We start from the raw sequence: 25,744 nt of genomic DNA on the forward strand, positions 1-25,744 counted from the left end.
GGAGTTTTAAGCAATAGTAAAATCTTAACTATGCTGGAAAACACCTTCAATGACAACACATCTGGTTACCATAATAAACATTAACTGGTTGAGTCTTGTTTTTTTATTACATATCTATTCTATGTAACATTTTTATATATCATGTACTGTATGTTAAAGCAGCCCTATTCTTTGCCAATGTTTACTGAGACCATTGCCATATATGAATTATTAGGCTTATAGAAAAACTCCCTGGTGCGATTTCAGTGAACAACAAACTTTGCTCCAATTAGTACCCTAAGAAGTTACCACCATGTTGCTTTTTACGTGGCATAAAGGGGGTAAACCAGGTGTCAATCACAGCTCGCGACACATCAGCCTTTCCTGTGACAGTCATTTGTCACTGCCAGAGTCGCCTTTAGAAATCATGGGCACATGATCATACACTCTGTGGAATCAATAGTAGTAATGCTTCAAAATTGTTTCTTTTCCTGTACTTCCAGCTCCCATATAAATAGAGAATTAACAACATATAGACTTGCATGTCTACCTCCTTCTCCAACATGTTTCACCCCCACTGGGGAGTTAATCATGGAGCTGGTTTTATATCAGTGACAGCATCACTGTGCAGTCCGTTCATTTCTACTTGACAAGCGGCATCATACAGTCTGATAAGGGCCCCCCTTCCCCTGCTTGGTGTGACTGCCAGTGTGAGTGTATGCAATGTGCAGGCACAGTATGTTGTGTTAGTGCAGAGCAGTGCATAAAGAAAGTGCAATGACAGGGTAGTGAGCAGTATAACATGGCAGGGCATAGATGTGGAGTGCTTGGTATGAAGCAATAGGAAAGTGCAGGTCAGTGAACAGTATGCAGTGAGCAGTCTGTAGAGGTAAAGAAGTGCAGGGTCATGCACAGTACCTGGTGGCTGTATGTACTGGCAGTGGCAGGGCAGTAGATGAACAGTATGCAGTGGCAGGGCAGTGAGTACTATGTAATGGCAGTGTTATTCCATTAGCAGTATATAATGACAGCACAGTGAGCTGTAGGTAGTGGCAGTGCAGGGCAGTATTTAAAAGCAGGCAGGTGAGCTGTATATAATGGCAGTGCAGGGAACTTTATACAGTGTTTGTGAAGTAAGCTGTATAAAATGGCAGTGCCAGACAGTGATCAGTGTGGAGGGACAATGAGCAGTATGTGGTTGCAGGGCAGTGACCAGTGTGTAAGGGCAGGGCATGCAGTGGCAGGTCAGGGCAGTGAGCAGCATGCATTGGCAGGTTAGGCTGGGCAGCATGCAGTGGCAAATCAGAGCAGTGGGCAGTATGTATGGTAGGTCAGGGCAGTATGTAGTGGCAGGTTAGAGCAGTGGGCAGCATGCAGTGGCAGACCAGGGCAGTGGGCAGTAGGTAGTGGTAGGTCGGGGCAGTATGTAGTGGCAGGTTAGGACAGTGGGTAGTATGAAGTGGAGGTCACTGCAGCGGACAGTATGTAGTGGCAGGTCAGGGCAGTGGGTAGTATGTAGCGGCAGGTCAGGGCAGTGGGTAGTATGTAGTGGCAGGTCAGGACAGTGGGCAATATGTACTTGCAGGTCAAGGCAATGGGAAGTATGTACTAGCAGGGCAATAAATAGAACCAGGGCAGGGCAGGTGTAGTAAATAGGGATGAGCTTTATGTTCGGGTCGAACATGAATTTGACTCGAACATCGGGTGTTCGCCCGTTCGCAAAAAAATGAACATTATGGGGCGATTGCGGCAAATCGAGCACCGCGTAACGCCCTATAATGCACTGCGAGATCGCTGTGCATTGCTGTATGATGACAATCCCAGCGCCCTCAGCTAAGAGAGCCATAATTGGCCAAAGGCAGGGTGCCTTTGGCCAATTATGGCTCAGGGGGACTAAGTCCACGCCCCACACTATATAGTGTGTAGTGTATTGTTGGCGTGGATGGAGAGAGAGTGTGATTTAGATTGAGCAGGCAGGTTATTCAGTTAGCTGCAGTGTATTTAATATATATATATATATATATATATATATATATATATATATATATATATATATATACAGTCAGTCTCATATATATAGCTATATATATAGATATATATATAGCTATATATATAGCTATATATCCAGCTACACTGGATGCAGAGTATATATATCTATCTATATATATATATATATATATATATATACAGTCAGTCTCATATATATATCTATATATATATATATATATATATATATATATATAGATATATATATATATATAGATATATCTATCTATATATATAGATAGATATATCTATATATATATATATATATATCTATATATATATATAGATATATATACTCTGCATCCAGTGTAGCTATATCTGACTGCAGGCCATTCCTGGTGTACTTTTTCCAATATACTTCAGGCAAGCAGGTTATTCAGTTAGCTGTTATTACACCTCTGCTGGTGTACACAGTGCACCCGTAGTGCAGTTGCTACTACTTTTCTGGTGGTGTACACAGTACACAATACAGTGCACCCATAGTTGTTATTACACTTCTGTTGGTGTACACAGTACCCTGCACCCATAGTGCAGTTGCTACTATTTTTCTGGCGGTGTACACAGTACACAATACAGTGCACCAATAGTTGTTATTACACTTCTGGTGGTGTACACAGTACCGTGCACCCATAGTGCAGTTGCTACTACTTTTCTGGTGGTGTACACAGTACACAATACAGTGCACCTATAGTTGCTATTGCACTTCTGGTGGTGTACACAGTACCGTGCACCCAGAGTGCAGTTGCTACCACTTTTCTGGTGGTGTACCCAATGCAGTGCACCCATAGTTGTCATTACACTTCTGGTGGTATACACAGTACCGTGCACTCATAGTGCAGTTGCTACTACTTTTCTGGTGGTGTACATAGTACACAATACAGTACACCCATAGTTGCTATTAGACTTCTGGTGGTGTACACAGTACCGTGCACCCATAGTGCAGTTGCTACTACTTTCCTGGTGGTGTACACAGTACATAATACAGTGCACCCATAGTTGCTATTAGACTTCTGGTGGTGTACACAATACCGTGCACCCCTAGTGCAGTTGCTACTACTTTTCTGGTGGTGTACACAGTACACAATACAGTGCACCCATAGTTGCTATTACACTTCTGGTGGTGTACACAGTTCCGTGCACCTCTAGTGCAGTTGCTAATACTTTTCTGGTGGTGTACACAGTACACAATACAGTGTAGTGTTCGTTTTGCTAAACAAAATTTACAGCATGTCCGGAAGGCCACCAAGGAGAGGCAGATGCTCACAGGCCACTAAAAGAGGGCAAGCAGGCTCTGTGTCTACAGTCAACAGTGCTGGTCGTGGACATGGTGCATCCTCAGCACATGGCCGTGGGGCACGCTTGTCCTTTTTTTCTGCAGCTGGCCATGTTATTGAGCCACAACATGCAGAAGAGTTGGTGGAATGGATAACAAAGCCATCCTCATCCTCTGTCACCCAGGCTCAGAGTAGTTTGCCTGCCAATGCAGCTGCCAAAGTGGCCTATTTCCATTGGCTCCATGTCAGCAGTCACTCCTTCCCTAGCCCCACCATCATGCATGGAGGAGTCCCCCGAACTATTCGACCACAGTGTCGGGTGGTACATGCTGCTGGAGGATGCACATCGATTTGAAGGCTGCGATGATGGACCACTGGCCAGAGCTTGCTCAATATGCAATTGAGCTACTGGCCTGTCCTGCATCCAGCGTTCTTTCTGAATGCACATTCAGTGCTGCTGGAGGCTTTGTAACCGATTACAGAGTGTGCCTGTCCACAGACTCTGTTGATCGGCTCACATTCATAAAAATTAATCTCAATAAGAGAATCTGTGAGGGGTTACAGTGTTGTGCCACCACCACCACCACCACCGCCTAAGGCCCAATTTTTCTGCCCCTGTTAAACAGGGGAGTGCAATTACAATTTTTGATCTAATATTTCACAGCAGGGCTTGTTCCTGCACTCAATAAGAGAATTTGTGAGGGGTTACAGTGTTGTGGCACCACCACCACTGCCTAAGACCCAATTTTTCTGCCCCTGTTTAACAGAGGCATGTAATTAAAATTTTTGATCTAATATTTCACAGCAGGGCCTGTTTCTGTGCGCACCAAGAGTAACTGTGAGGGCTTACACTGTTGTGGGACCACCACCAAATGCCCAATTTTTCTGCCCCTGTTTAACAGTGGCATGTAATTACAATTCTTGAAATAATACTTCACAGCAGGGCCCGTTCCAGCGCCCACCAAGAGTAACTGTGAGGGCTTACAGTGTTCTGGTACTACCAACACCTAAGGTCTAATTTTCCGCAGATTATATAGGGCAGGCCATATAGTATATACAGGCGGTCCCCTATTTTCAAACATCCGACTTACAAACAACTCCTACGTACAAACGGAGGGACACAACAGGAAATGAGAGGAAATCTACCCCTAGGAAGGGAAAATCTCTCCTGTAAGAGTTAATATGGGAAAAAAGTGTCTCCACTGATGCTTTTATCACCAATTCTTGTTTCCCTAATAACCCAACATTTTCAAAATCCAATTGTCATTGGGACAGAAAGTGAAGTGAAATCTTCTGAACACGGGCACAGACAGCAAAAGAAGTCTTATCCAAAAAGCTTAAAAATAGATTTTTGGGCTGGAGCTACACTTAAAAAATGTACCTGTTCCAAATTACAAACAGATTCAACTTAAGAACAAACCTACAGTCCCTATCTTGTTTGTAGCACGGGGACCGCCTGTATACTTCTGTTCAGAGTATATAGGGCCTGGGGGTCCCACGCCTTTTTTTTTTTTTTTTATTTGGGTGAGGGGTTCCCCTTAATATCCATACCAGACCCAAAGGGCCTGGTAATGGGCTGGGGGTGGGGGGGACCCATGCCGTTTTTCTCAATGATTTCAATCTATATTGCCGGGACCCAACAATACAGCCGCAAGCAGTTTTAAATGACTTTTATTCCTTTAGAAATGTAATTTTGCTGCAGGGACTGTTCTAAACACGGGAAAAATGTGCCACTTTACAGGTATACTATAGTCACCCCCCAGGCACGATATTTAAAGGAATATTTCACTTTTATTGTTTCACTTTAAGCATTATTAAAATCACTGCTCCCGAAAAAACGGCAGTTTTTAAAACTTTTTTTGCTTTGATACATGTCCCCTGGAGCAGGACCCGGGTCCCCAAACACTTTTTATGACAATAACTTGCATATTAGCCTTTAAAATTAGCACTTATGATTTTTCACGTCCGGGTCCCATAGACTTTAACGGTGTTCGCACAAACTTTTTGTCAGTTCGCATGTTCTGCCACAAACCGTACCGGAGGTGTTCGGCTCATCCCTAGTAGTAAATAGCATGTAGTGTAGGGTGGGGCAATATGCAGTGGCAGGGCAGTGCAGTAAGCAGTATGTAGTGGCAGGGTGGTGTGTAGAAACAGGGAATTATGTAGTGGTAGAACAGTAAGTAGTGGCAGGGCAGTATATTTAACCAGGGCAGTGTAGTAAGCAGTATGTAGTGGCAGGGCAGTGTAGTGAGCAGTATATAGTGGCAGGGCATGATAGTGGCAGGGCAGAGCAGTATATAGAAGTTGGGCAATATAAAAGAGTAGGGCAGTGTGTAGTGGCAGGATGGCATGTAGAAGCAGGGTAAGGCAAAACTATAGTGGCAGGGCAGGAGAATTCCTGCAGAAAGCGGAGAGGTCAGCTTCTTACCATTGTTCATGGGGATGAAGCCCAGCTGCCATCTTTTCCCCTCCTCAGTGTCACCCCATGTTTAGCAGCTTCAGCCAGGGTGCAGCAACCACCTGTGATAGGATGGTAGAAGGTGGCCACACCCCTAGCCCTCCCCACCTAGGAGACAGATCCTGTGCTCTGAGGGAGCACCCGCCAGCTCCCACCACTTCCCACCACCAGAAGGCTCTGGACAGGGAGCATATATACAGGAGATTGAGGGGACACATTGCACCCTGAGGAGAAGAGAGAGCCACAAGCAGTCCTAATGGGGGCCAGGCCCTGTATGGGAGAACTGCTTGTACTAGTCACTGCTTTCATTATATTCAACAGCCATAAGGATTGGTAAGGGATGGAGATGAGGGCCTAGCTCTTCTCTTTTATTACAGTGCTGTGTAGTCTATATAGGCTGAATATTTTTAGGAAAGAGGGAAAATGAATAAAACTGTTGCTAAAGCAGATTATGTGGATACCATTTATGCTTACGTGTTTGGCGAATGGAAATGTTCACTTTAAACATATGTATTGCAAGGGTGTATTCGATAATGTCAATCTGGAAATCAGTGCAGCAAAAAATGTAAATATTGGTCTTCTGAGATACTCCAGTTCAATATAATCAGTGATATAAAGATGTTTTGTTTGATTGATTGATTGATCTGGGTAGCTGCACTGTGGAAAAATCTTTGCTTTGTAGCAATGTTGTTGAAGAATCAGGGAATGTAAGGTAATATTTTATAGGCAAGGGGCTCCAGATAGAAGACCTCTTTGCGCTACAGTGTTTTGTCACTCCAATCACATGGCATAACTGTAGCCAAGGGTTTGCTAATATAAGGCATTACAGTTGTTATGGTTGCAAATTAGTTTGGCTCCCTCTAGTGTTCTTTTAATGCTGTTAGGACTTTCTTTTAATTCCTGAGAAGCAGCGCTGCAAAGCATTGTGGGAGATGTAGTTTGGAGGAGAAAGTGACTCTGTTAGTTGGATCAGCCCTAAACTACAATACAAACAATGCAAAGCATGCAGCATTGCATGCTGGGAGAAGTAATAAAAGGATCAGGGCGGCCATCTTGCGGCCTCTCTGGACGCCATTTAATACCTGCCAGCAGGAGTTCTGTGTGTGTGACCAGGAGACTGTGGCCTATACAGCACGGAGCAGGATTGCCAGCCTCTGAGGTGCTTCAGAGTACAGCCCTGCCGGCTTAGCAAGCGGATCAGTTTGCAGAATCATCTGGACATCTGGAAGTTTCCTGCATTTCAGCCATCCAAAGGAGCGGTACAGTGCGACGGCGCCTTATTGTTATCAACTGTCATATATTGTTTGTGTTCATTCATATTGTTCATTTGTGTTTATTATTCACTCTAGTAAACCTTCTGAGCGGTTAAGTGACATTGTGTGAGTTTCTCATTGATAACATCCTATTACAGCATGGAACCCAAGGTGTCAGAGGTAAGAGAGGATCTGCAGAGTCGGGGTAGCCAGTGGGGTATAGAGTCAATCAGCAGCCCTCACTGGGGTACCACTACATTTGGAGGTCCCACCGAGATATCCCATCTGGGGTGCCCGAGCAGATTAGTTGATGCGTCCAGAGTAGAAGAAATCATGGACTTAGCTACTGCCACCAAATGGAGCCAGGAGTATGGGAGCCGGTTGGAGAAAACCACAGTTCTGAGGCTACCAGGAGTTTGGTGGTTTGATAAAGAGGTACGGCAGTTGATGAGAAAGGCTGTCCCAGAACAGGGGTCCTACCTCTTGGACCTGAAACATGACTTGGAGGAAGATTTCACCTATGCCCTTCTAGAGTGGAAAGAGGACGTTCTGGCGGAGTTCAAAAAGGGAGTGGTGAGTCTAGCAGAAGGACTGGATGGCCATGTGATCCCAGTACAGTTGCCGGAGGAGGTGGGTGAGAAGACACCTGGGCCACCACCAGAGAGCCCTGCTGCAGGCAGTCCAACTGTGGGTAATCCAAATACCACCAGTGTAGCAGTGGAAAGCCCAGGAACCGGGATGCCTCCTGTGTGATTTTATCTGGACATGAGTCGCCTACTAGACAGTGCGATACAGAGTCACAAGACATCCACCAATGAAGGATATCGGAAGCTACCGACCTTCTCAGGTCGTGTCCCTAGACCAGATGGGAAAAAAGAATTTGATAGTTGGATGGATCAGGCCATGCAAGCCATAGAAGACTGAAATGTGTCAGGACCAGTGGAAAGACAGCGAATCAGCGAGAGCCTTCTGAGCCCACCAGCGGATGTCATCAGGAGCTTAAAGAGGGGGAATCCGGATTGTGAGGCCAGGGACTATATCGAGGCCTCTATGCTGTTACGGAAAGGTGGAGAAGCTATCTGATCTGATGTACAAGTTTGAGCATACCCACCAGTTGAGAGGAGAGAAGTTGTTGGAATATATCATCCGCATAGACCAAATTCTGCACCAGATCATTCTAAAAAAAGGCGTCTATCCTAGAGAGTCAGACAAAGTCCGGTTGGATCAGACCCTACAAAGAGCTAGCTCGAACCATCCCATTGTGCTTTGATTGCTCTTGAAAGGCACCCAAGAGGACCCTTCTTACCCAGAGTTAATGGGGTTAGTGAGAGAAGAGGAGGCCATTTGTATGAGAAGGATCGGGAGGCTCGACTCGCAGCAAGGACATTTCAGAAGAATGAGCAGATCGCTGCACAATCAGTTCAGGTGGATGGTAGCGTGGAAGAGAGCAATGAGGAATCTGAGTGGGGGGGGGGGGGGCACACTAAGATTCCTATAGTGCAATCCACCCCAAAAGTCACTCCTGTCAAGTCACCAGAAAGTGGAGCTCAAGTCCATGAACAAAAGCAGCAAGCTTTGTTACAAGTGATGGAAGCACAGGCAGGTTGAACGGACGGTATTCAGAAGTGCTACAAGTGCAGTGATCCAAGACACTTCAAGGCCCAGTGCCCACAAAAGGAAGTGAATGCTGAACTATTGGAGGAGTCAGTGGAGATGTTAAGGACATTACTGAAAGATCAACTGGCGGAAAACTCCAGGGGGGTCTCAGTGAGGGAGCCAACTGAGAACCCCAACAAGAAACAGAGCTCCAGGAAGCAAAGGAAGAGAGGGGCCAGAACGAGGCCACAGAAAGGAAGAGTGGTTCAATCACCTGGGCCAACCCTCCACCGTGGTCAGGGAGCCAGGCGCAAAGGGTCAATGCTTTACCGTTCCCTAGGACCACGGTTAGGTCCTATCAGAATATTTCTAAGAAAATTTGTCAGGCTGGCCCAATTCTAAGAGGTCTGGCGACACCACTCAGGGCCCCAGTCAGGTCCTACCAAAACACCCCTATGAGAGATTGTCGGCCTGGTCCTATTTAACGTGGTCTGGCAACACTATCTAGGGTCACTGTTAGGTCTTCACAGAACATTAGGAAGAAGAAGAACCGTAATCCTACCTCTGGGTACCTCTGCCAGTTTCCCGGAAAAGCTAGTGGGGCCGTCCCCAATTGTACCAGTACAAATTTCGGGAGTTTATACCAAAACTCTACTGGACACAGGGGCACAGGTCACACTATTATACTGGGACTTCTATGACAAACACCTGAGTCACATTCCCATCCGTAAGCTGGAAGAGCTTGAGATCTGGGGAATTGGAACCACCAGATGCTCATATGACGGCTACATTCCTATCCAGATATCTTTTGGGCCAGCAGCTGTCAAAAAGGAAGAAGTTTTCGGCACTTTGGCTGTCGTGTGCCCCAGACCACCCGGGGCTGGGCGAAATTCTATACTGGTGAGAACTAACACTGACCTGGTGAGAAGCCTGCTGCCCTCAGTACTGAACGCAGATGGGTCCACCAACAATAAGATTCACCCACAGTTACTGAAAGCTTGTCGGCGAGTGGAAAGAGAGAAGAAGGCCCGAAAGGAGGAGTGGGGCAGTTGTGGAAGGTGAAGACTAAAGAGAGGGTACTACAACCAGGGGAGGTTGCTCATGTGAAGGCCACCATCAAGCTGACTTGGGATCAACCAGGCCCATTTGTGGTCTTGGAGACGGGTAAGCAGGCCAGAGAAGCTGCCACCCCTGTTATCCCTGAAGAAGTTAAGGACTTGAAGAGTGGCCGACAGTTACAGGCAGAGTTTCAGCGATGTGCAGAGGTCCTTACTCCTGTTTGGCAGAACAGGATGAAGACTCAGCTGATGAGATGGGAGAAGCTGTTTTCCAAAGATGATTTCGATGTAGGGTGTGCAAAAAGTGCCAAACACAGAATTCGCCTTCAGGAAGACAAACCCTTTCGAGAACGGGCCAGGAGAATACCTCTCAGTGACCTGGAAGACTTAAGAGAGCAGCTGGCAGAGTTGAAAAAGTCAGGAGTCATTCAGGAATCTCGGAGTCCTTATGCATCTCCCATTGTGGTAGTAAGGAAGAAGAATGGGTTGTTGCGCATGTGTATCGACTATCGAACCCTGAATCGGCGCACCATCCCAGACCAGTACACCACACCTCGTATTGAAGATGCTGTGCAGTGTCTTACTAGAGCTAAGTGGTTTAGTGTGCTTGATTTGAAGAGCTGGTATTACCAGATTCCCATGAAGACCAGGAGAAGAAGGCATTCATATGCCCATTGGGATTCTACGAGTTCAGTCAGATGCCCCAGGGCCTTGATGGAAAGAACAGTAGGAGACATGAATCTTGTGGAAGTCCTGGTGTACTTGGATGATATCATTGTGTTTGGGAAGACCTTGGAAGAGCACGAGGCCCAATTGGAAAACGTATTCTCTCGTCTTCATGAGGAAGGACTGAAGCTGTCACTAGAGAAATGCCAGTTTTATAGAACTTCCGTCACCTATTTGGGTCATGTGGTTTCTGCGGGAGGAGTCGCCACAGATCCTCAGAAGTTGGAGGCTGTCACTACCTGGCCTAGACCAAGAACTGTAACCGAGTTGAGATCTTTTCTAGGCTTCTGCTCCTATTACCAAAGATTTGTGGCCAACTTTGCTAAGATCGCCAGGCCTCTTGAATGAGTTATTGCAAGCGGTCACGGGAGAGGGAGAAGAAGAAGTGAAACCCAAGAGGAGTGGCATTCGCAAGAAAGGAGAGTCTGTCCAAAGTTAATGGACCCTTCTATGTCAAAGAGCGTTTTGGCAATTGAAGAAAAATCTCACAGAGGCTTCAGTTTTGGCCTACACTGATCCTAGCCTGCCTTATGAGCTACATGTAGGTGCTAGTAGAGAAGTACTGGGAGGAGTGGTGTATCAGAAACAGAAGGGGGGATTGAGACTAGTGGCCTATGTTCCTGAAACTGCAACTAAAGACCCCTCCATTGAATTGAGTGTTCGAACCGATGTTAAGGAAACAGCCAAAGACTCAACACAGCCTGCTGGGACATATTCACCCATGCGGTTGAGGCGGGACGTGCACCCTCCCAAGAGACTCATGTATGACACACTGGGAGAGAGTTCTGAAGAGCTTATTCATACCATTGACAGATCAGCTCCTGAAGCTACACCTCCCCCTGTTAATTGGGTAGGAGCGACTCTGCTCTAACCTCTGACACCAATGTGTGGGACACAGAAATTGCCCTGGCCTGTTCAAAAACTGATTATGAACTTACTGATAGTGTGTACAAATGGTTTCAAAGAAACCCAGAGGTGTGTCAGTATTTGTTAAATTTGGATTGTAATTAGAACTAAATCATTAACAATTTACTCTTTCTTTTCAGCAAGTTGAAGTGGTGATCTTTATGTTTTTGGGGACCAAAGAGTTTAAGTGGGGGGACTGTGTAGCCAAGGGTTTGCTAATAGAAGGCATTACAGTTGTTATGGTTGCAAATGAGTTTGTCTCCCTCTTGTGTTCTTTTAATGCTGTTGGGACTTTCTTTTAATTCCTGAGAAGTAGCGCTGCAAAGCATTGTGGGAGATGTAGTTTGGAGGAGAATGTGACTCTGTTAGCTGGATCAGCCTTAAACTACAATACAAACAATGCAAAGCGCGCAGCACTGCATGCTGGGAGCAGTAATAAAAGGATCAGGGCGGCCATCTTGCGGCCTCTCTGGACACCATTCAATACCTGCCAGAAGGAGGTCTGTGTGTGTGACCAAGAGACTGCGGCCTATACAGCGCGGAGCAGGATTGCCAGCCTCTGAGGTGCTTCAGAGTACAACCCTGCCGGCTTAGCAAGCGAATTGGTTTGCAGAACCAGGACATCCGGAAGTTTCCTGTATTTCAGCCATCCAAAGGAGCGGTACAGCGCGGCGGCACCATCTTTTCAGACTGAGACATCAGGAGGGGAGTCCGGACGGAGCCTCACAGCCTCTGAGTCTTATTCACAGGCAATATACAGCTGAATTCTGGGGTTTGTTGTTCTCTGTGCTGTAAGGTCAGTACTGTATTACACTCACACATAAGGAGGAAGTTACCAGTGCCATATTTCTTCAGTTAAGCAGTTATCAACGTACCATTTATTCTACAGTTTGCTGTCTCTCTTTTGCCCTTTTGGATTACAAATACTGCAGTTTAAACTACAGGCTAGCTGAAGATATCCGGAGTCAAGGAACTTTTTATCATCTTCTGCAAAGCATTACGGTTCTATTTGTAGTTTGAACTTTGAATCGTAACCTAGGGGGAGCCCTTGAGTACAGGTTAAATATTGCATTGTATTATTGAATGTAAGTAACATTATATTGCAATTTAGTGTGTGTATTGAGGCCTCAGTGGGAAGGTGTTTAATATAGGTATTGGAGGATATTGAACACTTGTCCCATTGTACACCTGTCTGCATACGCTTCCTACGGTGATTATTAAATTCACAGTTTCACATCTAGGCTTATTGTTATCAACTGTCATATATTGTTTGTGTTCATTCATATTGTTCATTTGTGTTTATTATTCACTCTAGTAAACCTTCTGAGTGGTTCAGTGACATTGTGTGAGTTTCTCATTGATAACATCCTATTACAGCATGGAACCCAAGGTGTCAGAGGTAAGAGAGGATCTGCAGAGTCAGGGTAGCCAGTGGGGTATAGAGTCAATCAGCAGCCCTCACGGGGCTACCGCTACATAACCCCAATAGAATTTTAGAAGAATTAAAAAAAGAATTGATTCTAATAAATCACTTGGTGTTACCTTATAGGAGCTGAAATACCTATATCAGGAAAATACTGCATTATGACCACTGGATGGAGTTTATGATCATAGGAAATAAACATATTCGGCAACACACAGGGATTGGTACTAGAGTGTGTGGTTATTTCTGTGCTACCATGTAAAATGGGAGTAATTAAAGGTGGAACTGCTACAGGCACAGAGTATGGGTCAAACCAAGCCCATAAAGTAATGGAATAAGGATAGGGTTTGGTGCTGCGCTGTTCCAGAGAGAGTAGAAAAAAATGTGCTGCTAAAGGTAATAGTACAAATAAATGGATGGTGCAACGTGCGAAGTAAATTAATAGTAACACTAAAATAGGTATAATATAAATATGGTATATCAAAAACTAAATAGACTGTGCAAGTAAGCAAAAAATGTGCAAAATCAGCAATATCAACTTCCTGTGCAAACGTGCAAAAAACTTGTGCAAAATACAAACAGTGTGCAGCATACACAAAAATGTGTCGACTGCAAAGAAAAAAGTCCAAACAATTTAATGGTGTATAAAATGCAATAGGACTGTGAATATAGTTCAATGGGAATATATCTTCTTTATATGAAAGAGCATTCCAATGTGCAAGTAGTGAATTAAGGTGCTAGGAAAATGGATGTCTCCTCTTTGTGCACAAAACACACATTGGTGAGAAGTGGCCTCTTACCTTGCGGCAATGAGGTTATATAAACACTGGTAATGGCTGTCTCCCCTTATGTTCCTGGACCAAATAAGGTTGCTTGTGTGTCTTTGTCTCTCAGCGGGTGCAGGAGGAGAAGTAAAAAAGGGGAACCGGATAGTGTAGTATTTTCGACAGTAGTTGGTGTTTATTAGTTAGCAATGAAGGTACTCACATCACTTACATAGCAAAGTAAAAGCAATCCACTTATCTCTACGAGCGGCAAGCTCGTTTGCCTACGTCAGTATAGAGTGCCTCTCCCGTCCCTACGCGTGACGTCACGGTCATGTGACTTTTTCAGGGTTTAGAGGGAAGGCACAATAGATGTCTTTAAATAGTCTCTAACAATGGTTCCAATGAGCGGCCATTTTCCTGTAGCTCAATATAATGATAGATGGCGGCCATTTTACGAGAGAGACCATGAGCGAGGCCATTTTCTTGGTTGCATCTTCCTATATAGCACGGCCATGAGTTAGAGCTTAGTAAGTGCTGACAGAACGTGGTCATTAAGTATATTAAACAATCATGTGGGCGTGGCCATGATACCAGGGTGGTGAATGCTGTAAGCAGAGCAATAGGAAAAATGGAGGCTCAACATGGAGCTGACACAGCGGGCTTAAATAAATAGCAATAATGATTAAAATTGTACATATCTATCAAATAACATTAAAAATAAAAATTAAAAATTAAAAAATCGTACCTACAGGGAAAGGTAAAATTAAAATGAATGTCTTTATCGAACGGATCGGATAGACCTCAGCACTTCAGTGTGCACATACGAGCAAAAGGTTTACAATAGGTCAACAAATATAACTGAAAGAATAGAATAAAAACACGGCATGATATAAAACACTGTAAAACAAGGAGAGGTATCAATGTGACAATATATATGTGAATGTGTGGAACATGTGTGTATAAGGGGTGGGCGAAGGGGGAGGTGATAGAAAAAAGGGGGCAGTAGAGAGGGGAAGTGGGAGGAAGGGGGGGAAGGAGGGAAGGAAAGGGGAGAATTGAAGGAGGAAGGGAAGGGGAGGGAGTAAGGGGAAAAACAAGGAGGGGGGGACAGACAGAAAGGCATACTGGGAAATACTATGAATAAACGAAGGAGTGGAAGATGTAAAAACAAGTATTTAAAAATTACTGAGGAAGCAATTGAGGTCAAATTCGATATTCAGGCCTCTGGGGGAGAAAGTGTCTAGTGTGAATATCCATTTCGATCCCAACTGGCTGAGGGTCCTCACCTAATGCCCCCCCCCCCCCCCCCGCCAGTGTTTAATACATGGTTCTATTCCCCAGAATTTCAGATGGGAGGGGTCTTTATTATGGCATAAAAGAAAGTGTTTGGATACACTATGTTTGTCATATCAACTGAGGAAGTTTTGGACATGCTCCTTAATGCGCACCTTTAGGGGTCTTTTGGTGCGACCGATGTATTGCAAGCCGCAACTACACTCAAGGACATATACAGCCCCTTCTGTGTTGCAACAGATGAACTCTTTGACATCATACGTATCTCCCCTGCTTGTGGATGTAAAATTTCTTTTCATTTGGATGTCTAGTTCTCAAACATGCAAAGCATCTCTTACAAGGATAAAAGCCTTTTCCAGTAAAGAAGGTAAAGTTTCTCTTAGGTGGATCTAGTATGTTCTTCACTGCTTTGTCCCGAATAGTCAGTGCTCTCTTATATATGAATTTAGGGTTAGTGGAAAGAGTATCTTGTAGTTGTTTGTCTGCCAGAAGTATATGCCAATGTCGTTTGATAATTCTTTCTATTTTCTTATGCTGTACATTGTAGTCCAGGATTTCCCTGTAGGTATGATTTTTTAATTTTTATTTTTAATGTTATTATTTGATATAGATATGTACAATTTTAATCATTATTGCTATTTATAGTATTGCCATTTATTTAAGCCTGCTGTGTCAGCTCCACATCGAGCCTCCAGTTTTCCTATTGCTCTGCTGACAGCATTCACCACCCTGGTATTATGGCCATGCCCACATGATTGTTTAATATACTTAATGACCACGTTCTGTCAGCACTTACTAAGCTTTAACTGACGGCCGTGCTATATAGGAAGATACAACCAAGAAAATGGCCGTGCTCATGGTCTCTCGTAAAATGGCCGCCATCTATCATTATATTGAGCTACAGGAAAATGGCCACTCATTGGAACCATTGTTAGAGACTATTTAAAGACATCTATTGTGCCTTCCCTCTATCCCCTGATGAAGTCACGTGACCGTGACGTCACGCGTAGGGACGGGAGAGGCACTTTATACTGATGTAGGTAAACAAGCTCGCCACTCGTAGAGATAAGTGGATTGCTTTTACTTTGCTATGTAAGTGATGTAAGTACCTTCATTCCTAACTAATAAACACCAACTACTGTTGAAAATACTACACTATCCGGTTCCCCTTTTTTACTTCTCCTCCTGCACCCGCTTAGAAACAAAGACACACAAGGAACCTTATTTGGTCCAGGAACATAAGGGAGAGACAGCCATTACCAGTGTTTATATGCGGTTACCTCATTGCCGCAAGGTAAGAGGCCACTTCTCACCAGTGTGTGTTTTGTGCACAAAGAGGAGACATCCATTTTCATAGCACCTTATTTCACTACTTGCACATTGGAATGCTCTTTCATAGAAAGACGATATATTCCCATTGAACTATATTCACAGTCCTATTGTATTTTTTACATCATTAATTTGTTTGGACTTTTTTCTTTGCAGTTGACACATTTTTGTGTATGCTGCACACTGTATTTTGCACAAGTTTTTTGCACATTTGCATAGGAAGTTTGATAGTGCTGATTTTGCACATTTTTTGCTTACTTGCACAGTCTATTTAGTTTTTGGATATACCATATTTATGTTATACCTATTTTAGTGTTACTATTAATTTACTTCTGCACATTGCACTTCTGGCATTATCACCTAATATTGTGTCATATCACATTGCACGTACTATAGAAGTTCTATTACAGTAGTCCTACATCTATGTATTTTGGATTTTTATGCTTATTGATACCATCCATTTATTTTACCTACATTTGTACTACTACCGTTAACAGCATATTGTGTTATATCACATTGCATGCATGGTTTTATAGAAGCTTCATTACAGTAGTCCTACATCTCTCTATTTTGGAGTTTTATGCTTATTGATACCATCCATTTATTTTATCTTTATTTGTACTACTACCTTTAGCAGCACATTTTTTTCTACTCTCTCTGGAACAGCGGAGCACCAACCCCTATCCTTAACACACAGGGATTATTTGTGATGGTTGAGCGAATGCTTGGGATACTAACACGGTGAATTTTTATACATAGGCCCCTTAAACAAACGTAATAGATTATATTGTTATATTTAAACACTACTTTTAATAATACAATACAAAAGGTTTAATTCACACCAGAGTTTAAAATAAATCATAACTACTTTTATGTAATTTATTTCAAAGTAGAGTTCCTGTCTTTCATAAAAATGTTGCCATGACTTCTGTACATGTTTATTTAAAGTAATAATAATTACTAATACTCTGTTTTTGTCTCTTCAGGGATCTAAATCACAATGGATTGGAAGACATTCCAGGGTCTCTTAAGTGGTGTGAACAAGTACTCAACAGCTTTTGGACGTATTTGGTTATCAGTTGTCTTCGTATTCCGAGTTCTTGTGTATGTGGTTGCAGCAGAGAAAGTATGGGGAGATGAACAAAAAGACTTTGATTGTAATACCCGGCAACCAGGCTGCACCAATGTTTGCTACGACCACTACTTCCCCATCTCTCATATTCGGCTTTGGGCTCTCCAGCTCATATTTGTGACATGTCCTTCCCTTCTGGTAATAATGCATGTTGCTTATAGAGAAGAAAGAGAAAAAAAGAACCGCTTGAAAAATGGTGAGAATTGTTCTAAGTTGTATTCTAATACTGGCAAGAAACATGGAGGTCTTTGGTGGACTTACCTTCTCAGTCTTTTTTTCAAAACTGGCATAGAAATCACCTTTCTATATATCTTGCATACAATGTGGGACAGCTTTGACATGCCTCGGCTTGTCAAGTGTACTAATGTCGAACCCTGCCCCAACATCGTGGATTGTTACATTGCAAGGCCAACCGAGAAGAAAGTTTTCACCTACTTCATGGTAGCTGCTTCTGCAATCTGCATTGTCCTCAGCATTTGTGAGATATTTTACCTGCTCTTCAAAAGGTTTCTCAGCTGTGCTAACAAGTACAAAAAGCCCAACCATCACTCAGTAACCTACAGCAAAGCTTCTACCTGCCAGTGCCATATCCACTTAGATAACCCAGAGAAGAAGCCACTTAATAAGACAATTGAATCGTTAAGAGCTTCAGCACCAAATTTAACAACTTTGTAACTCCGTTCCATTGGTCCATACTATATTTTGTTTTCATCACAAACCTTAATTAGCCAGCATAACCCATAAAAAGGTTTTTATTTTGTACAACCATTTTGGAGAATGCATTGGTGGGAGCTGCTTGGTGAAAACAAAGAAAATGAGTCTCCTAAAGTTTTAGTAAAAATACTAAAACATACTAGTCAGGCTTAATGTTTACAAGACATAGCATTTCCTATTATTGAAGCCTCAAGAAAAGCTGTATGGACACAACAAATCAGGATGGATTACAGTATAAATATGTAACTGCCTGCTCTTTGGATCAAAGAGTATCAGATACACACTACTTCATTTCATGGTTTTGTATGATAGGTGCCACTCAGCAATCGGGATGGATTTCAAATAAGTAAACGAAACACTGCCACAGTATATGCTTATCTAAACTTGACTGTTGAGATTTGCTCTCTCTCAAAGCTAAGGAGGTTGAAAAATAACTGCATTCTCAATAACAATTACAGACTTGTATATGTCCTTGCAGACTCTTATTAAGCCAGTTTGATACTTTGCTGATGATACTTCCCGTTTTTCCCAATTATGCCTGCAGTCCTAAATCCTGGTAGACCGATTACTCATTCAGCTCAATACAGAGCAGTTCCCTTGTCTCTAAACAGTTCCCTCTAGTGGTGGGCAGAAACAGCTGGTCTACAACAAAAATGGATCCAAACAGCAAGGCCATGCTACTGGAAACAGAATTCATCTATCTATTATATTTGCTTTATTTTATAGGAACAAGTGGAAACATATTATGTTTATTAAATATACAGTAATACTTTAAAAAATTTGAAGAGCAGCTCCAATTAATTGACACTAATATCTTATCATAAACCGACATTGATGGGATTGCACAGGAATACATAAATGATAGTTGTGATTTTATTTAAAATCCAAAGTCAGCAAAGTGTTGAAAGAAAATGCAAAATGCAAAGGATGCAAGCGCTAGTAAAATGACTTTTTTTCTGTAACTTTTTTAACAAGCATATACTGGTCTTTGCTGCAAAAACACGAGCGCCAAAGTAACCATGACCTGAGAACAAAAAGACTTTCTGCTGCTACTTACTTTACAGAGTCATCTCTAAAGCAGTCGCATGTCTACAGACTAAAGTTATCAATCTACGGATATGCTCTACCCTCTCATGTAAGCTTGTATCATTGTCCATAACAGGACAACATATTTTCAGTGAATGACAGGCTGCAGAGAGGATAACTAAAAACCTATTTTAGCAATATTACTTAGATAGAATGTAGGGTGCTGCTTACAATATTTGTAATAATTGCTTCCGTCAAGTGGTTCTAAAGTTTTTTTTTTACCCTAATGCATTCTATGCATTAAGGTAAAAAAAACCTTCCAGCTGGTGTTCGTCCCTCTATCTCCCTTAATACTTACCTGAGTCCTGTATCAATCCAACACTGTGCCTGTCTGCAGTTCTTCTCTCCACTCTATCTCCTCCCACAAGCCTGGCTGAGAGCTGCCTGGGCCTTTGGTTCCTGCTGTTGCCAGTCAAACCCTGTGAGACGGGAGCAAGTTTGGGGCCGAACCGCACTGTGTGTGTGTCTATAGATGCACACAGTCTGGCTCAGGATCAAGCCCACACATGCGCCCACAGAGGAAGCGGCTTCCTATGGTGGTACACGAAGAGATGAGGAGCCAAGAGCACCAGCGGGGGACCTCAGAAGAGAAGGTTTTTTATTTTTGTAAAAAAAAAAGGCTTTACAACCTCTTTAAAGTCTACTTCATGTTTAGACTACCTGCTTTTTTTTTAAAGACAATGTTTTAATTATGAAGCATTCAACTGTTTGTATGAATACTTTACTATAATGTTAAGATGATCATGTTGTCCCATTTAGAACATAATGCTATGTTAGAAAAATAGGATGTAGCATAATTGGATGCTACGTATTAACACTAAGGCCTCATGCACACTGGACGTTATAATAACGTTATCAAAACGCCAGTAGCTTTGCAGTGAGTTTTTCAGCATGTTTGCAATAGCATTTTTCAGCTTTTGTTTTTTCAATGGGATCAAAAACATTAAACGCTGGTGATCCGCGTTTTTGAGTGTTTATTTGCGTTTTTCAATGTTAGAGTGTTTTTACAGCTGAAAAACTCCTCTCAGAACATACTAGTTTTGGGGTTTTTTTACAGCCAAAAAAACACCCCAGCCAAAAACAGTTTATAACAGCCTATGTGTGCATGGGCACATAAGATAACATGCCGGAGAGTTTATTGACTGTAGAAAAAAACATCTGAAGCCAAAAACAGCAGCTGTAAAAACGTTCAAAAACGTCCAGTGTGCATGAGGCCTGACAGCCATCGGATGTGGTAGACAATGGTTATTTCACACTGCAGTGGTCTATAACAAGTACAAAAATCTGCTTTTTAAGAAGCAACTGCTAAATACAAAATCTTTGCTTGAGAAACACATGATTAGAACAATGCAATAGACTGATATTTAAAAACAAGTTCACAGATTTTTTATACATTTAGACTATCTATAAATTCCCGGGAGGCTGACCCTTTCTTTAAAACTAATTTTATATCATGCTGTTGGGTCAGAAGTAAATAACTATACACTTATTTGGTAAATAATATTAGCATTTTATAACTTGGATAAATAATGTCTGCTTCTAGGCTAACAGTGCTGGGATGAAAAAAGATCACTTATTTTAATTGTTATTCGGACTTGGAACTAGCACAATCTGACTAGAATAATGTTTGGAAATCTTACCAATTAAAGGATCCGACTACTTAAAGGATAAGTTCACCTTTTTTAACATGTTAAACCCATATTCAAGGTATAACATGCAGGGCTGCTGATAGCAATTATGGGCCCCCCCCCCCCCCCCCACAGCCTACCTCACAGGGCACCCCCACCTCCAAAAATATTAAATGGTATTTTTGCTAAAATGCAATGCCCGAGATGCTATTATTTGCAGCCATGGCAGAAAATATAACCCCGTCGAACAAGACCCATTCAGGTGAATAGCAGCACAGAGGCAATATTTGCACCTTCCCAGTGAGCGAACGGTACTGATCGCTCACTGTGTTCATTCGAGGTGATGTGTTCATTCAGAATGGTAACATACCTGTGTGCCTTCAGCAGCTGCCGGCGGGAGAGGAAAGAAGGAAAAACAGCAGGACTGAGGAGGAAATGGGTACACAGATTCCTGACAGCAGGGATAAGGGTGCACAGGTACTAGAACTGATCCTCCTGCAGTGCAGCAGGAGGAAGAAAAGAAAAGTAGAAGCCAGCAGCACTGCTCAAGAGTCACAAGAGTCAGCAATAAGGCAGTACTGCTGGCCCTCCTGCTTGGCAGATGCTCGGGCCCCCCTTTTGAACTGATGAGGCCAGGGCCCAGTACAGGAGGGCTGGCTGTACTGCCGTATCAGCGGCCCTAAAAACATGTAACATGTTGCCAATGCACCAGCTTCCGTTCTCCCCTGATCCTCTGTTTTGACCGTCTTTCATTCACAGTATTCTGTGAATGGAAAAACTGCAAGTCTCTTTGCAGCTGTCGACTTGTTGTTCTGAATGAACTACCATGATGCTGTTGAGCGCTGTGGTAGTTCATTGATTGTTCCTGTCAGTGTGAAACTGCCTATTTGTGCAATGTACGGGCAGACAGCTCACACTGATAGTCTGCAGGAGACATGCATGGCACCAGCAATCTGCTGATCCTGGGTGTAATGCTTTCCAGGCTCCTAAAATAAAAAATAGTAAATGCACATTTCTTTACCTGCAAAAAAAATGTGTATTTATTATTTTTAGCTGAAAGGTGAACTTATCCTTTAAAAGCAATGGTTTATTAGGTAAGATGTCAATGGACCAATAAAGTTATATCTGGTTATTAAGAATTATAACTCTCACTGCTGTGCTGTCACTTGGAGAGATATAGTGTGTGCGTGTGTGTGTTCGAATACGGTGGAGGCCAGTGCAAAGCACAGGTAAACCCTCCCTTCGTTTCTTGTCCTTCTAAGGACACCATGAATGAGATCTCCCCACCATTGTTTCAGTTATTAGCAGCCCTCCTTTTCCAAAGGGGAGTCACTGCAGCAAATTAAGCAGTGAAGTTTCAATACCACTAGTGCATTTTCTGGTATAGTAAAATAGATGACAACATCTATCAAAATGCAAGTGCATGGCCTCTGAACTCTCCATAATATAAATAAATTTGCAACATAGAACAGGCCTAAAGGACATGCAAAGATGTCTTTCTGCAATATGAGAGTTTGTATATCAGAGAATGCCCTTCTCCTTTCTGTATGTTCTATTTATTATTTGTACAAAATATATATTTTATTAAAATTGAATTTTTTTAAGTAAGTCACAATTGTCTGTTATTCTAAATAGTTTATTTGCATGGAAATGTAACAATTACTGATATGCAGAATATGGATTCAAACCAATCTGTTAGGCCTATGTAGCATATCAAACCTGTCTAGTTCCCCAAAGAGCAATTGGTTAGTGAGTGTTTTCCTCTTTCATATAAAAGAGATCATAGTCATAAATTGCTAAAAAAAAAAAAAAATGCTCATTTATCTTCACTCAATGCCTAAGGCCATCTGTGTAACCACTAGGGATATTCCTCATTGTTTCTTGTCTATATAATGAATGTTAGAAAAGAAAGTAAGTACAATCTCTCTATTTCCTATTTAATGGATGTCAGTCAGAATAGAAAGTGAGGGAAATTCCCATAAGGAAAGGGAGATGGGCAAAAATACAAAAACAAATTAGTGAAGAGACAGTAGTTTAGAACCTCTCTTTGGATTTTATGGTTGTTCCCATAAGAGAGTTTTGCTCTCTTTACTTGTCCAGGTGACAGGGGTCAGGTAAAACAGAAAGAAAGCAGTAACTCTATTTCCAGTACAGCACATGAGGGACAGTCACCTTCTCCATCAGGAATAGGAATCACAGGTATACAACCCTCTCAATCTAGTGGTATAACTTAACCCCTTGGCACCAGCACCTCCTGGCAATTTAAGGGGTGTCAGATGCTGGTGTTGTCAGAGTATTGAAACTATGCGCTGGAAGCTTCTTGGATACAGCAAACAGCTTTATTTTTATGGAGAATGGCAGAACATATCTTACCACATGTCTTTATCATGGAACAGGACCAAGGAGCATACAAGTACACAGTGAGGAAAGACAAACACTTCCTCTCATTACATTACCATAGAATACATATCATAACACTGCGGTGCCACCTGCTGGATAGAAAGTTATAGTGCATACAGTATATATTGTCAGTTTATGTAAGCAACTTTGCTGTTGTTTTTTCAACAGCTGGGAGGCAGGGCAGGGTTTATGATCATGTGGCCGCCGTGATTGGCGGTCACAGCGGTCACATGATTGGAAAGCTCCTGATCGCAAGTAGTGATCAGAAGCTTTCTGTTAACCACCGGTAACTGCGCTGGGAGTGTGCAGGGTGCGTGCTCTTGACACAGGTTTGTTTACGTTTTGGTACGCAAACATGCAGCCTCTTGGCGTTAAGGCCCATCCGCCAAGAGGCTGCATATTTGAATGCTGTCGGCACCCAGAGGTTAAACCAACCCATTCAGTTTAAAATAGAAATTAAAGTCAAAACATGGTGTATATACATTTAAAAAATGTAAAAACTTTTTTTCCTCCTTTTTTAGAAGTGATCACATAATCTCTGTTTCCAGGTGCATAAAGAGCTTTGAGAGCTGGGAAAGAAGAAACAGCAGCACACTGATCTTCCCGGGGAATGGCCTGCACGGGGGGGGGGGGCGTATTTGCACTATTCTAATCATTGGTGGACAGCAGGCTGAATAACTGATCATGCTGTGTTCTCATGCCTAGTGTGGTCAGTTTTTAATAGGAAAGCAGAGTGACTGGGAGGAACACCATATACATGCAGGCACGTATCAGGAATATCAAATGTTGGGTTAACATATTCCTTAAAGGAAAGAGACATGAAAAATCCATGCCATATAAGAAGTGGTTTGTCATCTAACAGCCTTAGACTAAATTTATAGGAAATTACACAGGTCTGACTGTATAAGGAATCATACAGTATATTCAATTAGCAAAACAATTATAACGAGCTCCTGGCCACATGAAAACATATACAAACCCAGAGAATTACTCTGGCTCTGCTATAATATTTAGCCACAAGCATATTGTGTACATAACAGATTAGTATGTAGCTTAAGCTAATCATAGTATAGAGTTAAAATAGTCAAGAAGATTTCATAAATCCCTATTGAATTATATTACCTCACTGGAGCTTAAATGTGCTGAATGAGGTCTGAACTGCATCTAAAAGTAATGAAATGAGGTTTGTACTATTTTAAAGCCACCAGAAATACAGTAAGGCCTCATGCACATGAACATGTGAGGCTGGTTGCGGTCTGGCCCCATTCAGTTGAATGGGTCATATTCAGTGGGCAGTACCAGGGGAGATACTTTGTGTGTATACCCCTGTCAGTTGACTTGCAACTTATAAACTGGAGTGTTTTTTTAGGGACTTTAGATGAAGTGTATAGGATCATACGCCTCCATCCCTACTATCTGTATTCAAGAAGATGGGTTTGGGACTTTGAATGAGGCACGTGAGGCGCAACTGAGTAAATAGTCAATACAAAATTACATGTTATTTATTCTTTCAGACAACAGGTAACATAACACATTTGCAGTATGTACATACATGAGTATAGGTAGTAATATATGTATACAACAATAAAGCATATAAATTCATATATTTACATAGATAACACCATAGCACATTGCAATATATGATGTAAGCCAGTTATACTCCATGTCATTGGATCAATTAAAATTGCAGAAATAACATTGTGTGGTCTGGATAAAAATTATAGCACCGTATATTAAAGACATGAATGCATCCAAAAAGGCTTGACGCATTTCGTGGATTTGCTCCACTTCCTCGGGAGGTGGATGCATCTATTCTCTGCAAGAGACATGAATATACCAATATGGTCTATTGTTTAACCCAAACATTGGGAAAGAAGTAAAGCAGGAGGGAGAGAGAATGTATCCATACCTAGAATACTCACATATTGGCTAGAGTAAAAACATGCGATACTACAGACTGAGGGCTGCTATAAACGTCTGTCCCGGGAGCTGTGGTAATGGAGGCCCGCAGTAAAAACCGGGCGCACACACATAGATCCCCAAGAAAATAGTAGTCTCCATATTGTAGTCTGTGATGATGAAGGGTAGTAGCTCCAATTCTATAGAATTAATAATTGTGTATAACTATTGAGTATTAAATGATGATACTATCAAGGTGAGTAAGGCTAATAGCCCTTGTGACATAGGTTATACAGAAAACAAGTGTGCATTGGTAAACACGTCAAAAGAACCATGACCCCAGTATAAGGAGTGAAGGAAAAAGGAACAAATATTTAATTGTGTTGCATGGAACCCACCATGCATTACATCAAGAGGGGAAAGAAAAAGTAAAAGTAAAGACTAGTTAGTAAAAATAAGTAAAGTAAAAAACCAAAGTAGATACCTTATGTTTCCACATAGAGCCATGATCCAAGATATGATGTGCAGTGTGTCCAGAATGTGCTGAAAAGACTAACTAATCCAAAAGGGAGATCATATATCCTCCCAGCATCACGCTGGTGTGATAGGAGAGGCATCCTCGACGGAGCGGCGGCGGCTGCCCACAATGGCGCCAACGCAACTCCTCCATGTATCATTTAAAATGTAAAAACACACGTGTTGGCGCCATGGCACCCGCATTGAACATCATGCATGCGGGGCGTGGTGCCGATGTACATAGGGGATGCCTGCCCAATC

The 25,744-nt window shown here is 42.5% G+C and overlaps 1 protein-coding gene across 1 annotated transcript in view; it reads left to right on the forward strand.

The window, feature by feature from the left end:
- The window catches only part of GJB3 (gap junction protein beta 3), a 53,981-nt gene extending 31,709 nt beyond the window's left edge, over window positions 1-22,272 (forward strand). The window contains exon 2 of the mRNA XM_073615438.1: window positions 17,095-22,272. Within this exon, the coding sequence (XP_073471539.1) occupies window positions 17,109-17,915 (807 nt within the window). The 5' untranslated portion in view covers window positions 17,095-17,108 and the 3' untranslated portion in view covers window positions 17,916-22,272. The remainder of the gene's footprint in view (window positions 1-17,094) is intronic.
- Window positions 22,273-25,744: the final 3,472 nt, after the last annotated feature.

The sequence above is a fragment of the Aquarana catesbeiana genome, linkage group LG02 (assembly GCF_042186555.1).
Source record: "Aquarana catesbeiana isolate 2022-GZ linkage group LG02, ASM4218655v1, whole genome shotgun sequence".
In the NCBI taxonomy this organism is placed as follows: Eukaryota; Metazoa; Chordata; class Amphibia; order Anura; family Ranidae; genus Aquarana; species Aquarana catesbeiana.